The 19788-nt window shown below is 34.9% G+C and overlaps 1 protein-coding gene across 1 annotated transcript in view; it reads right to left on the bottom strand.

Moving 5' to 3' along the window:
• The window catches only part of LOC122047025 (serine/threonine-protein phosphatase 4 regulatory subunit 3B), a 39672-nt gene extending 20113 nt beyond the window's left edge, over positions 1–19559 (bottom strand). Inside the window, exons 1-9 of the mRNA XM_042608040.1 lie at positions 19503–19559; positions 14810–14889; positions 10442–10501; positions 9121–9220; positions 8956–9033; positions 8140–8207; positions 8000–8068; positions 7845–7922; positions 7653–7748 (exon numbers count right to left, since the gene is read on the bottom strand). Of these exons, the coding sequence (XP_042463974.1) occupies positions 7653–7748; positions 7845–7922; positions 8000–8068; positions 8140–8207; positions 8956–9033; positions 9121–9220; positions 10442–10495 (543 nt within the window). The 5' untranslated portion in view covers positions 10496–10501; positions 14810–14889; positions 19503–19559. The remainder of the gene's footprint in view (positions 1–7652; positions 7749–7844; positions 7923–7999; positions 8069–8139; positions 8208–8955; positions 9034–9120; positions 9221–10441; positions 10502–14809; positions 14890–19502) is intronic.
• Between the last annotated feature and the right edge of the window lie 229 nt (positions 19560–19788).

Below are 19788 nucleotides of genomic sequence, written 5' to 3'. Positions count from 1 at the left end.
CTAAGGCTGCGTTTGGTAGGGTGTAATCTGTCTTGTAATATAATCCAGATTACATTACAAGGCTGATTATTTTGTTTGATTTCATTTTTAACTTGTAATGTAATGTAATCTGGATTACAAAATGTAATGAAGTTTTGTAATCTGGATTACAAAACAAACACATAATCCGATTACATTACGAGGTCAACTTTTAACAAAAATTTGAATGTCAAATATACCCCTAGTCTGTCGCCGCCCAACTTCGCCCGCCGTAGTAATGTAATCAAGATTACATTACATTACATTACAAATTTGATTACATTACAAGCTCAATTACATTACGCCCAACCAAACGTAGCCTAAATGTAATCCAAACAAGGTGTAACTAATTTATCTTGTTTTTCACAATGAAACAAAGTCATTGTCGAGTTGTAAAAGTTGTGTATTCAGTGGGAAATCCTTTAAATTAAGGGGTTTAATTAGCAAGATATCGTATATTTAGAAAAAAGTTAGGTGGCGTTTGGTTTAGAGGTATGGGAATGGTGAATTGGAATGATTCCTTTTTGTTGTGTTTGGTTAATGGGAATAGGAATGAAATATTGGAATGGAATCCCTCGCCTTAGGTTTGATATCTCATTCCAAAAGTAGAGTTCTTTCAACTTCCAACCAATCATATTCGTCGCTATATTCGCGGTGTCAATGGTGGTCTTCAAGGTCACAATTTGGCCGAGATTTTGATCGTTTATCTTGAATTTTTTAGCTCCGTCGGTAGCTAATGTGCTGCTCGGTCTGTTACCGGATTTCATCATGGACAAAGGCTGGTAAATAGGAAAGGCGTGAAATAGAAGAAGGGACAGCTGATCGTCCAATGTTAAGTTTTTAAATTTGGGCAAGAACCTTTTCATCGCGTCATCGGTTGGGCAAAATATCGATCACCGACTTTGGAGATTGTCCTTAAAGGTCTTCTCCGCTGGAGAAGCCTAGAGTATCGGCCAAGACTTTACATCCGTGGGCCAACATTACGTCCGTGATATTCACCTGGGAAGGCGTGGCGGTTGGCGCTTCCACGTTTGGTGATGACAAGATGTTACTGATCTAAATAACGAAAATGTTCCTCCACAGATCTAACAAATGTGACATCAATGGTGTTGCTGCCGTTGTCAATGGCCCCCTTTGAAGTCGGTGACACGAAGCCGGAGGCGCCAAGCACGGTTTCAATGGCTTGGTACATGGTGGCGATTAAGGCTGTGGCATTGGTCTTGTGAAGCTTCTCAGCGTCGAAATAGTCAAGGATGTGGACGGAGGGGGCATTTTTTGTGATGAGAGGGTATTTTTGAGAGAGAAGTATGTGGACTGATGGTGATCTTCAAGGGCATTTTTGGAATTATAGTTGACTCCCATTCCAGAATATCAAACTAACCAATCACTATATTGAAATAATGATACTCATTCTCATTTTAATCTACTATCAAACTCATTCCGATTCCTATTCTTGCAGCATGAATCAAACGCCACCTTAGTTTCCTATTTTATCTATTGTAATTTTGTATACAATAATATGTATTCCCATTTTGAAAAGTAAGAGTAAGAAGAGAAATCAATTTTTCCACATGATATACCTAGATTTTTCTGGATTTTTTCTCATTTTTCTTTCCGCATTCATTGCTGATCTCTAATCAATTTTTTTCTGCCTTCATTGCTATTTTTTTTTCTCCGCTATGATCTTTCTTCATCATGGCCAATTCTCAAACACCGTTTCAAACAATCCTAGCCAATCTATTGTCTAATGCTAATCCAGCCTTTGAGGCATGGAATGAAGAAGACTGAGATTATGTCTTGGTTATAGGATTCCATGGGATTATGTCTTGGTTATGGGATTCCATTGAAACATCCATCAGTGATACATATATGTTTCTCACTACTGCTAACAAAATTTAGGACTGCAGTACCTACACTTACTCAAAAGCCCATAATGTTGCCCAAATTTATGAACTCAAAGTCAAAGCAGGTGCTACTAATTAGGGAGATAAAAAAGTCACGGAATATGCACTATTTTGCAAAATTTGTGGCAAAAACTGATTAGTACCAAGTGAGATGAAATGTACTGCAGATGTTTATTGAAAAGGATTGTGTATATGATTTTTCGGCCACTTAAATCCTAAATTTGATCAGGTCTAAATCCATATCATTGGCAAAGACTACATACCATCCCTAGCAGAGACAATCTCCCTACTCCCAGCTGAGGAAAGTAGACGAAGAGTGATGCTTGAGCCCCAACCTATGGCTGGATCAGCCCTTGCTACCAAAACTGATTCGCAGGAGAAAGATAACGGTGGCTTGCCTTCGATTAAAAACAATAAAGTCCATCTTTGGTGCAATTATGTAAGAAACCGCACCACACCAAACAGACATGTTAACCCACCAAGCCGAGAATGGGGAAGTCATGGGGGGTAGCACAGACCTCAAGCACACTTGACCGAGTCATCCCATACTGAAGACAACTCAATCCTAGACGGATTCAATAGTGTAGAAATTGAGAAACGTCAAGGATTGTTGGGTCTCTTGACAAACCTTCTAGCGTGCTCTTTGACTCTCTTAGATATCCCCTCACTCCCTTTTTGCATGAATACCTCAAACGATTTCTTTGATAACTCATGGATAATAGACTTCAATGTCACAAGCCACATGACTCCCAATTCTCAATTTTTCCATGCTGATAACCCCAACCCATGTAACAAAAAAATTTGTAATAGCCAATAGTTGTTGGTTTTGGAGATATTCACCTTACCCCAAGTCTTATCTTTAAAAACATCCTCCACGTACCAAAACCTATCTGTCAAATTTGTTTCCATTCAAAAATTAACTATTGAACTTCACTATCATGCTATCTTTCCCCCTTCTTATCGTGTTTTCCAGGATTACGATTCGGGGATGAGGATTGGACTTTCTAAGGAACATAACAATTTTTACTACCTTGAATCCACTAAGAAGATTGAGAATAATTTGTCTGTCTTTTCATAGTTCTTCCAATAAAGATAACATTTGGTTGTATCACAAACGTCTTGGTCATCCCTCTTTTTAGGTTTTAAAAATCATGTTTCCTCATTTTTTTCAAGGATTGGATGTTTATGAGTTTATGATGTTTGCAAATTAGCAAAACATTCTCGTGCACCATTTTCTATTAGTAATAAAAGAGTTATATTCTCTTTCATTTGATTCATAGTGACATATGGGTCCTTCTAATATTCCTAATGTATCTAGGACTCAATGGTTTGTCTCCTTAATTGATGATTACACTTGGATTACATGGTTGTTTCTCCTTAAATAAAAATATGATGTCAGTATTGTTATTCCTAATTTCACTCAATGATTCAAAATCAATTTGGAGTGAAAATCAAAAGCTTTAGGACCGACGACGCTAAAGATTACTTCAACCAAATCATGTCCCCCTATTTCCAATCATAAGGGATTATTCATGACTCGTCTTATGTTTATACACCTTAATAGAATGGCATAGCTAAAAGGAAAAAATGGATACTTACTCAATACTACTACCATTCTCTTTCACAATAATATCCCTAAATCCTATTGGGGAGAGGTTGTCCTTAATGTCACATATATGATAAACAGACTTCCCTCGCATGTCTTAGACAACAAGAGTCTCATGCAACACCTTAACAATTTCTATCATCATTTCCGAACCACAAATGGGCTTACTCCTAGGATTTTTGGGTGCACTACCTTTATTCGTATCCACCGTCCACTACAAGGTAAACTAGACTCTCATGTCATTAAATGTGCCTTCCTTGGATGCTCAAAAAGGATACAAGTGTTACCACCCTTCATCTCAAAAGTTCTACACCTCGGCCGATGTTACCTTCTTCGAACATACGCCGTTCTTCTCCAAGTCTTATCCTCGGGGGGAGATTTCAATGACATAATATAGCACTTGTGAGTCATTTGAAACGATTAACGCTCTTCATCTTTCTCCTACTAAAATCCATACCGAAACACCTTCTATTCCTATTCCATCAAGTGAGTCACCTCTATCTTCCTTTCCATCCAATGTCCCTCGTGATACTCCAAGGATTCCTCAAGTGTATTCAAGGAGAACGGTTGCCCCAGAAGTGATACAGATCCAAGAACCTCACCCACAAACCTCCGACCCTAATATTGGGATCACAATAAGATTTAACACATCTTTACAATCTATTGAATCATCCATTGACCTAACAAACAGCTTTAACCTTCCCATTGCGATTAGAAAAGGTACAATGCACCAAACACCCTCTCTGCCCTCTATCTCAGTATGTCTCTCTTAAACATCTATCACCAGCCCACAAAAAATTCATTGCGAGTCTAAATATCATGATTGTTCATAACACGTTTATGAGGCATTGTTAAAAAAGGGAATGGAGGGATGTCATGAAGAAGGAAATGGATGCATTAGAAAAGAATAAGACATGGGAGGTGGTTGATAAACCAAAGAGAAAGAACATTGTTGATTATAAGTGGATTTTCACACTGAAATACAAAGCAGATGGATACCTTGAGAGAAATAAAGCTAGGTTGGTGGCAAAAAGATATACTCAAACTTAATAGGGTAGATTATGAGGAGGCCTTCGCTCCAATTACAAAAAGGAATACTATCAAAGTTCTACTATCTTTGGTTGCACACCTCAACGGGCAACTCCTACAGTATGATATGAAGAATGCATTTCTCCATTGAGATTTAGATGAAATTTAAATGAACATCGCACCAAGATTTACAAGGATACTGGTAACAGAGTATGTAAATTGAGAAAGGCTCTTTATAGTCTCAAAACAATCTCCTAAAGCATGGTTTGGAAGATTTGCAAATGAAGAAGTCTAGGTATAAACAAAGCCAAGGAGACCATACTCTCTTCATTAAGTACTCAAGTGCAAGGAAGGTGACGGCTCTTCTAGTCTATGTAGATGATATCATTGTAACCGGAAAGAAAGAAAAGGAAAAACATGATCTCGAGTTGAAATTGGTGGATAAATTTGAAATAAAGGAATTGGGCACATAAGTATTTCCTTGGTATTGAGATAGCATACTCTACCAAAGGAATTTTTATTTCTCAGCAAAGGTATGTGAGTAATCTGTTAGCTAAAACAGGAAAGATTGGATGTAAGTCAAGTTCTAGTCCAATTGAACCAAATCACAAGATGGGAGAAGCTAAGGAAGAACCAGCTATTGACCAAAGGATGTATCAGAGGTTGGTTAGCAGACTCATATACCTTGCTCACAATCGGCTAGACATTGCATATTATGTGAGTGTAATCAACCAATTCATGCATGATCCAAGAGAATCTGACCTTCAAGTTGCTTACAAGGTATTGCATTACTTGAAAGAATCTCCAAGATAATCTTGTCCAAGAAAAATGAGACACTAGCTTTAGAAGCCTAGACTATGCAGGTTCTCTAGTGGATAGAAGATCAACTACAAGATATTGTATTTTCCTTGATGGTAATATGGGAGCATGAAGCAAAATGTGGTGGCAAGATCATCTGCAAAATCAGAATTTAGGGCAATCGCTCAAAGATTATGTGAACTACTCCAGTTCAAGATTATTCTGGATGATTTGAAATCAAATAGGAATGTCCCAGAAACTCTATTGTGACAATATCAGCTATCAATATTTGCTCAATCCTATTCAACATAATAGAACTAAGCATATTAAAATTGATAGACATTTCATCAAGGAAAAATTAAACGAAGGATTAATGTATATGTCATATGTTTCTTCGAAACTACAATTAGTTAATGTGTTAACAAAAAGACTGAACAGTTCCCGATTTCATTATTCTATAGTCAAGTTGGGAATGGAAAACATCTATTCCTCAACTTGAGGGGGAGTGTCGAGTTGCAAAAATTGTGTACATAGTAGGAAATAAACAGCTGTGTACAAAATAGGAAATCCCTTAAAGGGGTTTAGTTAGAAAGATATCATAAATTTAGGAATAAGTTAGTTTCCTATTCTCTCGCCTAATTTCCTATTTAATCTATTGTAATTTTGTATATAATACTATGTATTCCCATTCTGAAAAGTAAGAGTAAGAAGAGAAATCAATTTTTTCAGTCACTAATAAGAAATCAGCCTAAAGGGGATGGGGAAGATCCAAATAAATCAACAGAGACCAGTTTGAGTCAGACGATTGTATACCAGCTCAAACTACTACAGACCTAGTACATGGACCAGTATCAGTAGCAGATCATCAAGTTCAAACTCCTGATCAAGCAAGTACACAACTACCTAATTCTAATGTTTTACATTATAAAAGCTAAAATCAAACACCACAATCATTGGATTCAAGCAGCATGTGCATGCGTAACCAACTAGAATCTAAAAGCAAGCTAAGGTTCAACTATTTAGCTCATGTATAAACTTTTGCTATCTTTGTTCTAGGTCAAAGGAACCATCACAACTCAAACTAAGAGAAATTAAGTTAGCACTTAGCACCTCTAATAAAGTTATCTTATAGCTTCTAACTTAATTACTATCCTTCCCAAATGCAAATCTCAAGGGTTAGTCAATTATGCATTCTCTTTCTGCCCTTTTTAACTGAAAAACTCAACACTTCAGGATGCATTTTCCTCGATTACTGCAACACTGGCTTGGCACCGGACCGTTTAACCAACTGGTGCTACGAGTAAAGGGGAAATAGCATAATAGACCAAGCAAAAATATCTCTATGTAGCCGTCAGAAAAGTAAAAGCTGTTTTCTTCTCATCTGAAGATTGCAGCTGAGCCATCTTGGGGCTGCCTTTGCGAGGTGACATCAACTGCCTGTTTGACTAGAAAGGAAAAGCCATCTTCAATCTGAACTAGTGCTGGTTAGAAAAAGATCGAAAGATAAACAGGGCCATTTGTCTGAAATATATTTTATGCAAATCGTAATCAAACTGTGATTTATAATCAGAAATCTCTATAGAACTACAGGGAAAAGATCCCAAACCGAGGTAACTAGGAAGCCAATTCCATTAGGCTAGAAATCACTATTTCCCCTACTGAGAATAGCTAAGGCTCATCATGTTAAAAATGCAACACGACATAGAATAAAGGACTGCAAAATAAAGCCATGGGTCCTCACATGCCTTTTCTTCTCTATTAGAGATGTTGCTCACAGATGACTTTTGCAGCATGGAACAGGAGAAAAAGAGGATCCAAGCCCAATTTCTAACAAATGAAGATCCCCTTTATTCCGTATTCTGTCTTAAAGATTTATAAAGCTCGATGAGAAAGGGTGGTTAATAGCTAGTTTATGTGAACGATAGCAGTAAGAATCACTGGATGGAAATGTTAGCCTTTCGGAATAAAATGGATGAACAGGCATGTAAGCCTTCCATTATTAAAATTTGGGGAAAACAATGGACCTATATTTACATTGATATGCCACCTTAAAGCAGTTCCCTTCATTGGAATTCTGTAAACGAAAAAAAAAAAACTATGGATCGCCATGAAGGGGTGTACCACTGCAATAGAAAATCGACCTTGAGTCAAGCAATTCACTTCCAACAAACTCATACAATAGATACTGTGCAGCATTCAAATAATACAGCAAAGAAGAAACATCAAAAGCTCGGATACAAAAGAATATCTACTTATATGCAAGATAGCAAAAAGTATCTAGAATAACTTTGTATTACCAGATCACTTTTTGATTCAATGGATGTAGACGTAGACTTCATCCTTGAAAATAGTTCTTGGATAAAAGAGGTATCATCTTTCAACATTGAAATAACCTTCAAAAGGAAAATCTCACGTTAAAAGAAAAAAAAATCAGAGATGATAACATTAAATAATACAAACAAGGCTGCTTGTAATCTTGAGAGCCTCACAGCAGCATTATTAGCATGAATCATTGAATTGAGACTTGCGTTTACAGCGTCATCCAATACCCTCGGAAGAATAACATCCTAAGAGTGTCAAGACAACAATGAGATGCTATTCAATGAATGATAAGCCTGTCTTAATTTAAGCAAATATATGTAACCTTGATATAGCCAACTCTATAAGTCTGATGTATTTTGGACAGTATAGAAGATTCTTTGATAGAGATAGCCTACAGAAGACAATTCTTTTAAACCAATCAAGTGGGTAGTAATCTTCAGTGGTGATTGTCAATTAACTTACCTCCTTAAAAACAACATGTTCCTTCAAAAATGCTCGGTGCCTCTGCACTTGAGAGACCTCAGGATCATCTGCAATAGTCAATTCTTTTTATCCAAAAAAAGAACAGATAATCACATAAAAGTCAATTTTAAAATTCCTAAAAGGGAATAGATTATCACATAAAAGTCAATTTGAAAATCCCTCTGAATATCTTTATCAAGCACCATTAAAGGCCTATGCAACAACACAAACAGTTACCAGAGGAAATATGACCAAAAGGTATCCCAAACCTCTAATACAGAATACTCCAAAACATATTTGACTAGCTAAAGGTAAAAAGACCGACAGTACTATTCACTAAATAGATGTAATAACAAAGTTATTTCCTAGTAGAAATGCAGATTATTTCAGCATCAAAATTAGATTAATACAAATTTATAAGGACAAAAAATTATACTATCAAGATCAATGTTGTTAAAATGTCGTTCTAAGAGATATATACCTCAGTTCAACATAGACAAAAAAGATTATCACTACTCACAATCATGAGGGAATTGGACTGATTTATCTATAGGAATAACTACAGTTAGAATTTAGAAAGTCAGCCAATTAATTAGGGTTACCACTATAATTGCATGATCTGAATGGGGCGTCAAGAAACAAATAAACGGCAATCACAATGCATCTAACCATGTACTAACAAGCACAAAAAGTTGGGGATGGATTAAATCATAAGATAAAACAATCAATCATATCATCAAGAAAACTGTCATATTTCATTTAAAAGATACCAAAAACAATAGAAAGAGAAAAAAAATCACAGGAAAGAGAACATACATTCGAGGCAGCCAATAATATCTAAAATATATTTGGGCCCAAATATTCTCTCAAAGATCTGAGGATTGTTTAGTAAAACTACAAGACCACCACAAACAATTTTTTTATTAGTAAGAAGAAAGAAGATCAATATGAAAAAGGTGTCATGCAAAGATAATTACTCACAAATCCCTTTAACCAATCTAAAAATTGTATGGAGACCATCAATGTTTTCTCTGTCTTCACACAATCTGAGTAGATCTACAAGCTTGGGAAAAAATTCTTGCTACAAAAAACACAAGGAAAACAATCAATAAACAAAAATTAGAGCTTATGCATGTAAAATTGACTATTACAATCACAGTTTTGATCAATTATTTCTTTCTTGCTACACGGAAATGCATTAAACCTATGAGTAGCATGCAATAAATCTGTTACCTAGTGCTATGATAGAAGCACCAATTGCGACCTATTCTCTTCTTGTTCTGTTTCACTCTGTAATAACACATAATGACCCTCTCCGCCATCAAAATAATGACACAACTTTCCATCAAAAAAAAAAGAATCCCAAAAAAAATTACCAACAAAAAAAGAGATGCAACTTTTCATTGCAAATAAAATACAATAAAAAATGTCTTGAAATGGCCAAATCTAGAAATACTAAAATCTATTAACTAGTACCAAGTAGTTCTTCAGTTCAAATAGGCATATGGAAGGAAAAACATGGATGGAGTTATGCTTAAGCAATATGCACTTATGGTACTACTTCGGCAGGTCCTGTTATTATTTTATCAAAAAGAAATAATAATCAATGGCATGAAACAGGACAATACATAAAATTACAAAAAAAAAAAAGGCTGGAAAAATATCAACAAGCCAAACATCCTTTTGATGAGAGAATTAATTTCATTAGTTAGATATTACTTTTCTACCTGTATATCTTACACCAATAACATTCACAAATTAACCCACCTACACCATATATTCACCAAAAGGTATCATTGCTCCTCAAGTTGGTCTCTAGATATCCTAAATCACGAGCTTGTTATAAATATATTCATTTGGGACCTCATCAATACTATCAATGATATTGTCAATTGCTTTCTAGAAAATGTAAGAATCTCATTCTCCACTCATGAAAGACTGTACTGGAGGTGATGCACATGACAACCTAATTACTACAATATAATTTCATTGATTTAGCAGGAATATACTCAACTTAGGCATTTACTGTTTGAACCAACAGAAACATATGTAGCAAGGGTCATAAACATGTATTTTTTTCAATTTACACACAATACTAGACTCCCTGAGAAATGAACCAAAGAGGTCAAATTTATTAAGCATGCATTCTCAATGTCCATAAAGTGATCATGTAACATCATTGCTAAAAGTAAAACCAAATAAAAGAAAATTTAGCCAAAAGAGAAAAAGTGCAAATGTAATCAATATTAGAAATTTGAGTGTATCCCTCAGATAGTAGTATTAACATTAGTAACAAACTTACATCTTTCAAGATCAATTCTCCAACCCGCATTTGATCCATAATCCCACAATCCATTACAGTCTGCAGGATGATAAATGAACAGGAATATGATTTTAATCATAGTGTCACAAACCAAGCATGAAAAGTAGGCAAACAAAACAAACACATGCTATTCCGAGTTATTGACCAACCACACACTAGGTTCATCTCCCAATAATTTCATTTAATATATCAAAGAAACAAAAAAAATGTCACAATTACAATGCAGGAAAAGATACATGGTTGAAAAACTATTGAGGCTCAATGCCCGTGACGCATTAAACTCTTCTACTAGCATCATATTATTCTCTCTCTTATTCCATATGGATTTTATTAGAACTTTGATTTTAACACAAGTGTCTATATACTTCTAGAGAAGGGGAGCCTTGGCGTCATAGTAAAGTTATTGCCGTTTGACCTAAAGGTCATGGGTTTGAGTCGCGAAAAGAACCTCTGGCAAAGAATGATAAGACTATGTACAATAGGCCCTTTCCGAGACCCCGCATTGCAAGAGCTTCATGTACCGGGCTGCCCTTTTTTTGTGTATATACTTTTGAACAAATTGCGTATTATGATTACAAAAAAATGCAAGAAAATCTATTCACTTCCCTTCCCCTCTAGACTGTGTAACAATACTACAGTTATAACTATTATAAATTAATATTTAAAAATCATATTTTAAAATAGAAGATAAATTCAATGTCATATGGATAAGATTATTTTTGCCTGTGATATTATTGAATAATAATTTATATTTAATATTCCATAACTATTGAATAAACTTTGGAAGAATAGCAAGTCAAACATGTGAATCTGAGCATAACTTGATTAAGACTTTTTGGAGGGGTGGGCGCATTTATTTAACCCCGAAAGAGATCCACAAAGATGAATTAAAAGTGGAAACGGTGAAAACTAATAGCTGATATACATTATCCTCAATTGAACAAACATGATTTGTTAGCAATAAAACAATAACATGGTTGATGTCGCTAGTGAATTTTGATAAAATGTTTAGAATCACCATCACATAATACAAACAGCTCCCACCATTCGCTAGCATAGAATGAAATGAAAACTAATAGAAAAATGTATTCCAGCATATTTAAAAGACGATTTCATATTAAGTTTTTAAACTCAAATCAGTCCTCCTCAAGTATAACGAAACAATATCTAAAGCTTGTAGTTCGCTCACAATCAAACAACGTTTAGTTGAAATAAAAAGGTTGAGCTTAAAAAGGCCTCCTTAAAACTAAAGCCTAAAAAAAGCATTCTAGGGGCATCATAAAAGAGCACTCCAATTGGATAGATTCATTGATGATGTAACCTTAAAAAGCCTCATCTTGAACAGTTTTGAGTAAGTTAAACATAATGAGATAAAAATGTCATATACTAACTTTAAAATTGATCAATGAATTAAAACTTTTATTAGAATAAGATCCTTTATAGTTAATCTAGCCTATTAAGTTAGTTTCCTTATTTTCTCCTATGGACCAAATGAGGCTTCAACTGTGCAGAAGTGTAATGATTATAAAGTACCTAGTATATTCCTAATAATTTTTAAATTGTTGCATATCATATACTTTTAGAGCATTCATGTCTAGTTTATTTAGCTACCAGGAAAAACAATTATAATATACTTAACTTGCCATCTGATTTAAACAATAGTTGAATTTTTAAATTAAAGAACATGCATTTGCTAATTTACTACAAGAAACCTGAGTCTCTATTTTCATACTGAGTCTCTTTTTGTACGTTGACTTTGTCACGAATTGAGTTTATATAGATTCATCCTCAACATTACCACTTTCACACCCAATGACTATAACGTAAACGTAGGCATCATCCTTTATGACAAACTAAGATATTTTCTTGTTCGAAAGAAAGAGCAACAAAAAGGAAGAAAAAAAATCAAAGCCCATAAGAAAGAACAAAGTATAAATTTTTTACTCGTTGGAAAGGAGAATCCAAAGGATATCTATTATAATAAAGACACAAATTGTGTTTTTTGATTCCTTACTGGAAAGAAGATGTTAGCTGAGAGTTCAATTTTTAGTCTTACATTGTTTAGGGGCATCTCTAAGCAATAAGTCTTAGGGGTTTAATTTCCTTAATGAATTAGAAATTGTTATGGCAGGACATGATTAGCGGTGCTCTACTAGAGGACTCAAGGTGGAGCACATCACCATGCTTTCACTATGGGTAAGTTAAAGCAAAAAAGTGGTATATGCGCCATCCTATCATAGCCATAGATTTTTCTTTTGACGCTCAATCTAGCCATAGTGATGGGGGTGCAGGTTGGCCAGATTTGCAACGAGCAGTTGTTTCAGAGACTGACCCTGCCAAAGAAAAAAATCAATCTTGATTTGATTCACTCCCAACAGGAGTGTGGATATAGAAAAACTAGTGTTTTGAAGCTTCCAAGTTGACGAGCAATCGTTTAATCCCTTTCATTGGGAGAATTGACCAGTGTGAGGTCTACAGTTTGATGGAGAATCTGGAGAGCACTTTTGAGTTCCACAACTATCAAGATGAAGCTAGCCACCTAGAGCTTTAGAGGAGAGACATTTGGTGGGAGGTTCAGAATTTGAGAGTACACATTATCCCAAAGCTTTCCAGAATGCCTTCAACAACAGGAATTCTTGAGCATTAACAGAGGGATTAAGTGTAGTAGATTATTGTGTTGAGTTTGAGTTGTTCTCAGCTTAAAGTGATAGCAAGTCTCATCTCAGTGTCAGGGGGCACAGGTTGACAATTAAGTGGTCGCAGTCTAGAGAAGGTGCCACTAGAAAGCCCTTCCAACTGCAGGAGGTTAAGACATTTAGAGCCAGCCTAACAAATCCTTGCGTCAAGATTCTTGTACATGAAGGGGGTCAAAATAGATGTTCCTGCTATGGTGGTCATGGACACAAACATTTATTTCTACTCCAAGCAGCCTGGTCACCATACAAAGATTGTGCATCGAAGGTGCAGCATCGACTCCTAAGGCCTCAAGCTGGACAGTTTCAATCTCAACATGACCCGCAACAAAATTGACCACAGAGGGGTAAACAACAATAGCTAACCAGCCCAGCGATAGTATCAATAAACCCAAACAAAATAATCAGCAAAGTGTTGTACCATTTACAACCTTAATAGTAATATCGATCTCGTAACGCTGTTAGCCATCTGAGCAGAAGCATTAACCATCCTAACAACAATCAGTCACCCAGCAACATTTTCAAATAAGTCAGCAGTAGGGGGTAACTGGCTGATCATCCTTATGTCTTGAGACATGAGGTGGCACAGAAGGCCAGTGGGACAGTGTTCAGAGGTGTTATTATTGTTTTTGGTATTATTGTTGACATATTGATTGACTCTGGCAGTACTTTCATTCAAATCACCTCAATTTATGATCAAGTTGGGGAGACAACCAACTCCTTGAATTTGTGGTTTGACCATCTTGACACCTATATTAAGATCAAAATAGAAGATAAGGGGTTGTTATTGAGTTTAATAATCATACTTTAATGGTGAATTTGTTGGTCTGGACTTCACATCATTCTAAGACTGGATTGGTTATCACAGAACAGCACCATAATAGACTGCTAAGCTAAGATGGTAACCTACAAACCTTAAGATCAACCTATTGGAGTTTGTTGGGATTCGAGATTTGAGTATATCTATCACCCCACCGCTCTAAGCACCTCAGTTGCAGTCGAGTGTGCGGATTATTTGTTATCTATAGTGACCACAGAGGTACATGTCGCAAAGCAGCTATCTGAACAAGTTTAGAAAGTTAGGGTGCCTCAAAGTGTATTCCCCGATGATATGTAAGGTTTACCACTAAGGTGAATTTTCCATTGACCTACAACGTGGCACACAGTTCATTTTTATGACTCCTTATAAAATGGCAACAAAGGCATTGGAAGACTTGAAGATTCAACTACAAGAAAAAAAAAAGGCAACTCGGTGTATGAAGCTCTAGTCAATACGAGCCCCGAGGAAAGATCGAACCACATTGGGCTTAGTGTATGCAGCCTCATCCTGCATTGCAAACAGCTATTTCTGCAACACGAACCGGTGACCACCATATCACAAGGCAACTTTATTGTCGCAAGACTTTCTAGATAAATGGCTATACACCATAGTGTGCCTCCTTACGGTGCATCAATTGACAGCATAATATTCAAACAAAAAAAAAAATCACTGTTCCAGAGATGGGAAGGACATTAAAGTATCCTCCAATGCCATAAGAAATAGGCAAAAATAGTATTACAATACTGAAGCACTTATTTCACCTATTTAGTTAGGGAAAAGCCTGAACAGAGGATCATGATCAAGAAAAAAAATGAGATTTTTGACAAGTCAAACCTTCAAAATTATAGGAAGGCTGGATAATGAAATGGAAGGAAGTTCTCTCAGTTCACTATTAGCAGCACGAAGTGACTCATCTGCAATGTGTAGCCAAAATCTGATCATGTACAGTCAAATTCCAGATTAAAAACAGCAAATACTTTTAAAGTGTATGATACACAACTAATAACATAAAAGAGAATAGAAGGAAATAGCCTACAAAATTCACAGAGACAGAGCAAGGTACTCAGTTGAAGACAAGTAAAACAAGGAAATTCTTTTAGAAAAAAAACTGAAATGCCCATCTAAATTTACCTACATAAAAGAGTTGACAAGGAACCTATCGGAACAACATTACTACAAAAGAAAAACATCTATATTATGCCTAAGATAAACGGTCATGCTCGTAACCTTGGTTTATTGTGTATTACCAATCCTAGCAATAGCATTCTGGACGCCACTCAAGTTGCAAAGGTTGTTTTCCTTGCAACATTATGTAGATAAAGAAAATTTTCTTGCTAAATAAAATAAAATGTAACTTTGGAAAATCAAAATCACTCCACAGATTGTCATCTCATGGAAATTCCAATGCCAAGAATCCATAAAGATACATAACATCAAAGAATTTGCAAGCATCCATCAGCAGTAAAAAGGGAGAGAAACGAGAGAAGTGAAGAAGAAACCTTATCACTGATATAGAGAAGATAGGACTTTCTTTTAGTATGAAATTCAAGATCTTGCACACTCAACTAGGTTTCATATGGGCTTTCAAGCATCCATGGAAAGGAACAAAGGAAAATGAAGTTGATTTCAATTTGTCTGATTGAGATATCCAAATATATTGCAAATAAAAATGAAAGGAATACATCAAAAAGTCAATACCTTGCTATACAACTCAGGCTTCTATCAAAGAAATAAAAATTTATCTGAACCAGATCATTGAATGATTCATTTATCATCCTCGCTTTAGTGGAGAGTAACGAAGTACTATGGTATTTCTGTTGTTTTATATATTTATCTCTTCTAAGGTATAGAAATCCTAAAATTCCTTTCTGATATAATCAACTAAGGAAAACTTATCTTTTTTTCATTCTCTTTCATGAGATGCATATCACAAAGAGTCTTGTGTTATGGTAGGAAAAAAGTGTAACATTGAAATGCACTCCTGACGCATAAAATCAAATAAAACAAGCTTTGTTTCATAGTACTATCCTGATATCATGTTATGCAAAAACAATATCATTTGTTTGTGTAAATTTTAACCCTGCACCCTCTTCCCTCTTTATATCATATATGCCAATAGTATCCAATCACTTACTTGTCAATTCAGAATCATTTGAGACAAAAGAGAAATAAAAAATTAATCAAAGCAAAGCAAATCAAGGGTATCTGCAGAAAGCAAAGCGCTAAAACTACATATACAATGGCTTCTAGAATCACTTTTACTGACACCTAGCCCTATCAAACAAAGTAAAATTAGCCAAAGATAAAGGAAGGAAAGGAAGAGAATCTTAAATTTAAAAAATAATCCATCGAGGCATTAAAAGACCAAAACAATGTAAGAAAAAATGGCAAAAAATCAAATTTTCAATGAAATTGCCAATACCCAAATTGATACAATGAAGGGACACTGTGCTGGATGATTTCTTTGCTGCAAAGGGATTCCTTGCACCAATGTTTTCTTCTAAGGAAACACGATCAAAGACAAATGGATAATACTCAGAGCAGCCAAAGATGTTTTCCCTCAAGAAAGAGTAGAAAATGAAATCAAAACACATCACCTAGATGACCTAAGTCATTCTAGGGCAGGGCAGAATACCCGAGCAAAGATCCTGTGGTGCATCCAGATGAATATGAAAAATTTTGAAATTGACAAGGGTTGCATCAGTGCTTGTCCACCACCATTGTCCTACAATGCAGTGGTATCCAAATTGCATGCCCCAAGTAGTTTGTCAAGACTAACTAACATTATCAGACATGACGAAAGTTGTCAAGACAAACTAACATTAACGGACATGATGAAAGTAAAGGGACTATTCATGGAGGCAGAGCATGGACCTATCACAAACAACCTCAAAGAGTTGAATTACACCTAAAGTTGCCTTAGACATTTAGCTATATAATAATTAGAGCAATTTTTTGGAGCATTAAGAAGATTAGAGGAAAAGAACTATTGAATTAATTAGAATGAAAATAGTTATTTTATATACAAGCCACTAACATAAAGATAATAGCCTAATAAGTCATGTGATAAATTCTCTCTTCACACTTCCCTTATGTTGGAGCATAGGCATCAATAATACCCAATTTACTACACAAAATAAGTCGCCACTAAACTTTTGGGAAAACACATAAATATTTTCTTATTAGTTCCCTCAAATGAAGATAAACAAAATATGAAATTCACAATAATGAAGATAAAAAATCATCAAATTGTGAATAAAAGATTGATTGATGAATAAAGATCAGGGCCTTCTACAACATTTCTGAGACAGAAGATATTAAATGAAAGAAAAAATTTCTAACATTTACTACAAGTGAGAGAGAAAACAACAAAGAAGGAATTGGCAATAAAATAAAGTTGGGGAACTTCAATGTTAGGCAAAAGGAGGAGAGAAAATTTGAAATTTAAGATACTGGAGAAGAACAAAGGTTATGAAGGAATGTTGGTTTGCTGTGATGAAGAGAGTGTTTCACAAATGCTTTCAGCATAGGAAGAAAATACTAAGCTTCAAGTCTTTGATTAAACCCCATGCTATTTCCAACCCTTTTTTTTTTGTTGCCTTCTCTTCTTTCTTCTATTTTAATTTTTCTTCTCTTCGCACAAATTTGTATCTGATGTTTGTATTTTTGATGTTTATCGTTGCACCCATTTAAAAAGGCAACCTATATTATTATTTAAACTACAAGCCTTTTCCCTATTATTATGTAGCTAACTTATTTTTGCTTTTCTTTTTTGTTCTTCTCTATGGTCCGCTCGCATGCTTTTTAACTGATGCTATTTACCTAGGTCTTGCTACAACCATAGCATTGTCTGCTAAACAATTGGGCCTAGTCTAGCACAAGTGCAACAAGAGCTAGATCTCTTGAATCTTGTGATGTTGATATCAATGTCAAAAGGACACAAGGTTCGATGTCTTGATTGCGACCACTAAATACAAGCATCTCAATGGATGCATGCAGCAAAGGCTCATTGGATCTAAGTGAATTACCATTTTAGTCAAGAAGCACCAAATTTGAAGATGGTCTTCATTGCTTGATGATCATGGTTCGTGAGGAAGATAATGTGAAAGCGACAATGTGCAAACTTGCATAAGTTTTGGAAATGTTAACAATGCTAGATGGAAGTTAGTAGTAGGAGCAATCAATGAGTTCAAGGGTCACTAACGAATTATATGGTTAGGATGAAACAATCCATCCCCGACAATCAATGACAAGAGACTAGATATCAAAACTCATTGATGAAATTGTCACACTTAAAATCTCATCACAATGAGATTTGTACCATGGTGAAGATGTTTGATATGTACATATTGTATTATCACATTGAGAGATACATCTCAATAGGTTTCAACTCTAGGAAGAAATTTGAGGTTGCATCTATTGTAGGAAAACTCCAAGAGACGTGTTTAAGATAATATGAACATATACTTAGGTGACCAACAAAAGACTCAATTAAGCAATGTGAGACCATGACAAATATTATCAACAAAGATCAAAGAAGGCTTGATTAGCAATGATAAAATAGGATAAAATTAATTTTAAATATAAATAAGGATATAGCAAGGGATAGAGGTCAATGGTATAAGAGGTTCCATATAGTCGATCCCACTTGGTGGAATAAAGGCGTGGTTGTTATTGTAGTTATTTTAATAGGGAAAACATTATTATTATTTTATATAATATTTTTGAATTAATTTTGTAATGTGATTTGTTTTTATGTTTGCCCCGATACTTTTAATTTTTAATAAATAAAGATGAGATTTCATAGATGACTCATATTTCTTTTTAACTTTAAATGTTTAATTTTACCAATTTTTATATTTGAAGACCTCATTTCAAAGAAATTAACCAACTAAATGAATTATCGAATACTTCTTCAGAAAGTAAACTCTTAAGGAAACAAGGGATCAATAAGCCAAGCATTAGATTCTTTAATAGATACCTTAACACATCCCGTGTTTACTTGGATCGAAAGGAAAAATAAATAAATAAATAACATCCTCAATTTATTTAGTTTACTTGAAAGGAAATAGAGAAAAGGAAAGAATTTATTTTGCTCAATTCTTCTTATTTATTTCTGCCTGAAACAAACAGAAATGAAGGGAAATAAATGTTAGCACCCAATAAACACAAACGTATACTAATTATTATTCTTTTGATTTTGTCTAAGCAAAAAAAAAAATGAAATAGAGGAGAAATAAGATATTACAATTCTTTTCTTTTATCTTATTTTCACTTAAACTACTTCATTTCTCTCCTATTTCCTCTTCTTCAAGTAAACATGGCATAAATAATAACATTGGGCATCCATCAACTTAATTATTTGAAAACCTTGAAACGGATCTTATCTCAATAATTAGACGACTAAAAGTGAATATTGTGCAAAACCATTTGTTACAGAAAAATTATGCCTGACAAATTTTTGACCTTGTACATAATTGTAAAATAAATAGCAAATAGCATAATGGGCAACTAACGATAAATTTACCATGTGATAGTAAAGAGTGAGAGACTTCAATATTTTCTGATGCTGGACGGGGGCCAATCTCAACATCTAAAAAAGACATAAATAGAGTAGTAAACAAATTTTATTAAAAAAAAATAGAAAAAGAAAGAAAATTCTGCAGATTAGCTTACCACCAAGACTACTAAAATGAAGGTTCCTCTGAATTTCGCACACCTGGTCCCTGAATATGTAAAAATGATGTCCAAGTAAATTTCAAATTATACAGGTTTAAAAAAAAAATCCCAAGAACCAGTTGAGCTAGCAATGC

This window comes from Zingiber officinale, chromosome 2B (assembly GCF_018446385.1).
Source record: "Zingiber officinale cultivar Zhangliang chromosome 2B, Zo_v1.1, whole genome shotgun sequence".
NCBI classification, from domain to species: Eukaryota; Viridiplantae; Streptophyta; class Magnoliopsida; order Zingiberales; family Zingiberaceae; genus Zingiber; species Zingiber officinale.
This window is presented reverse-complemented; position numbering and strand designations above follow the sequence as displayed.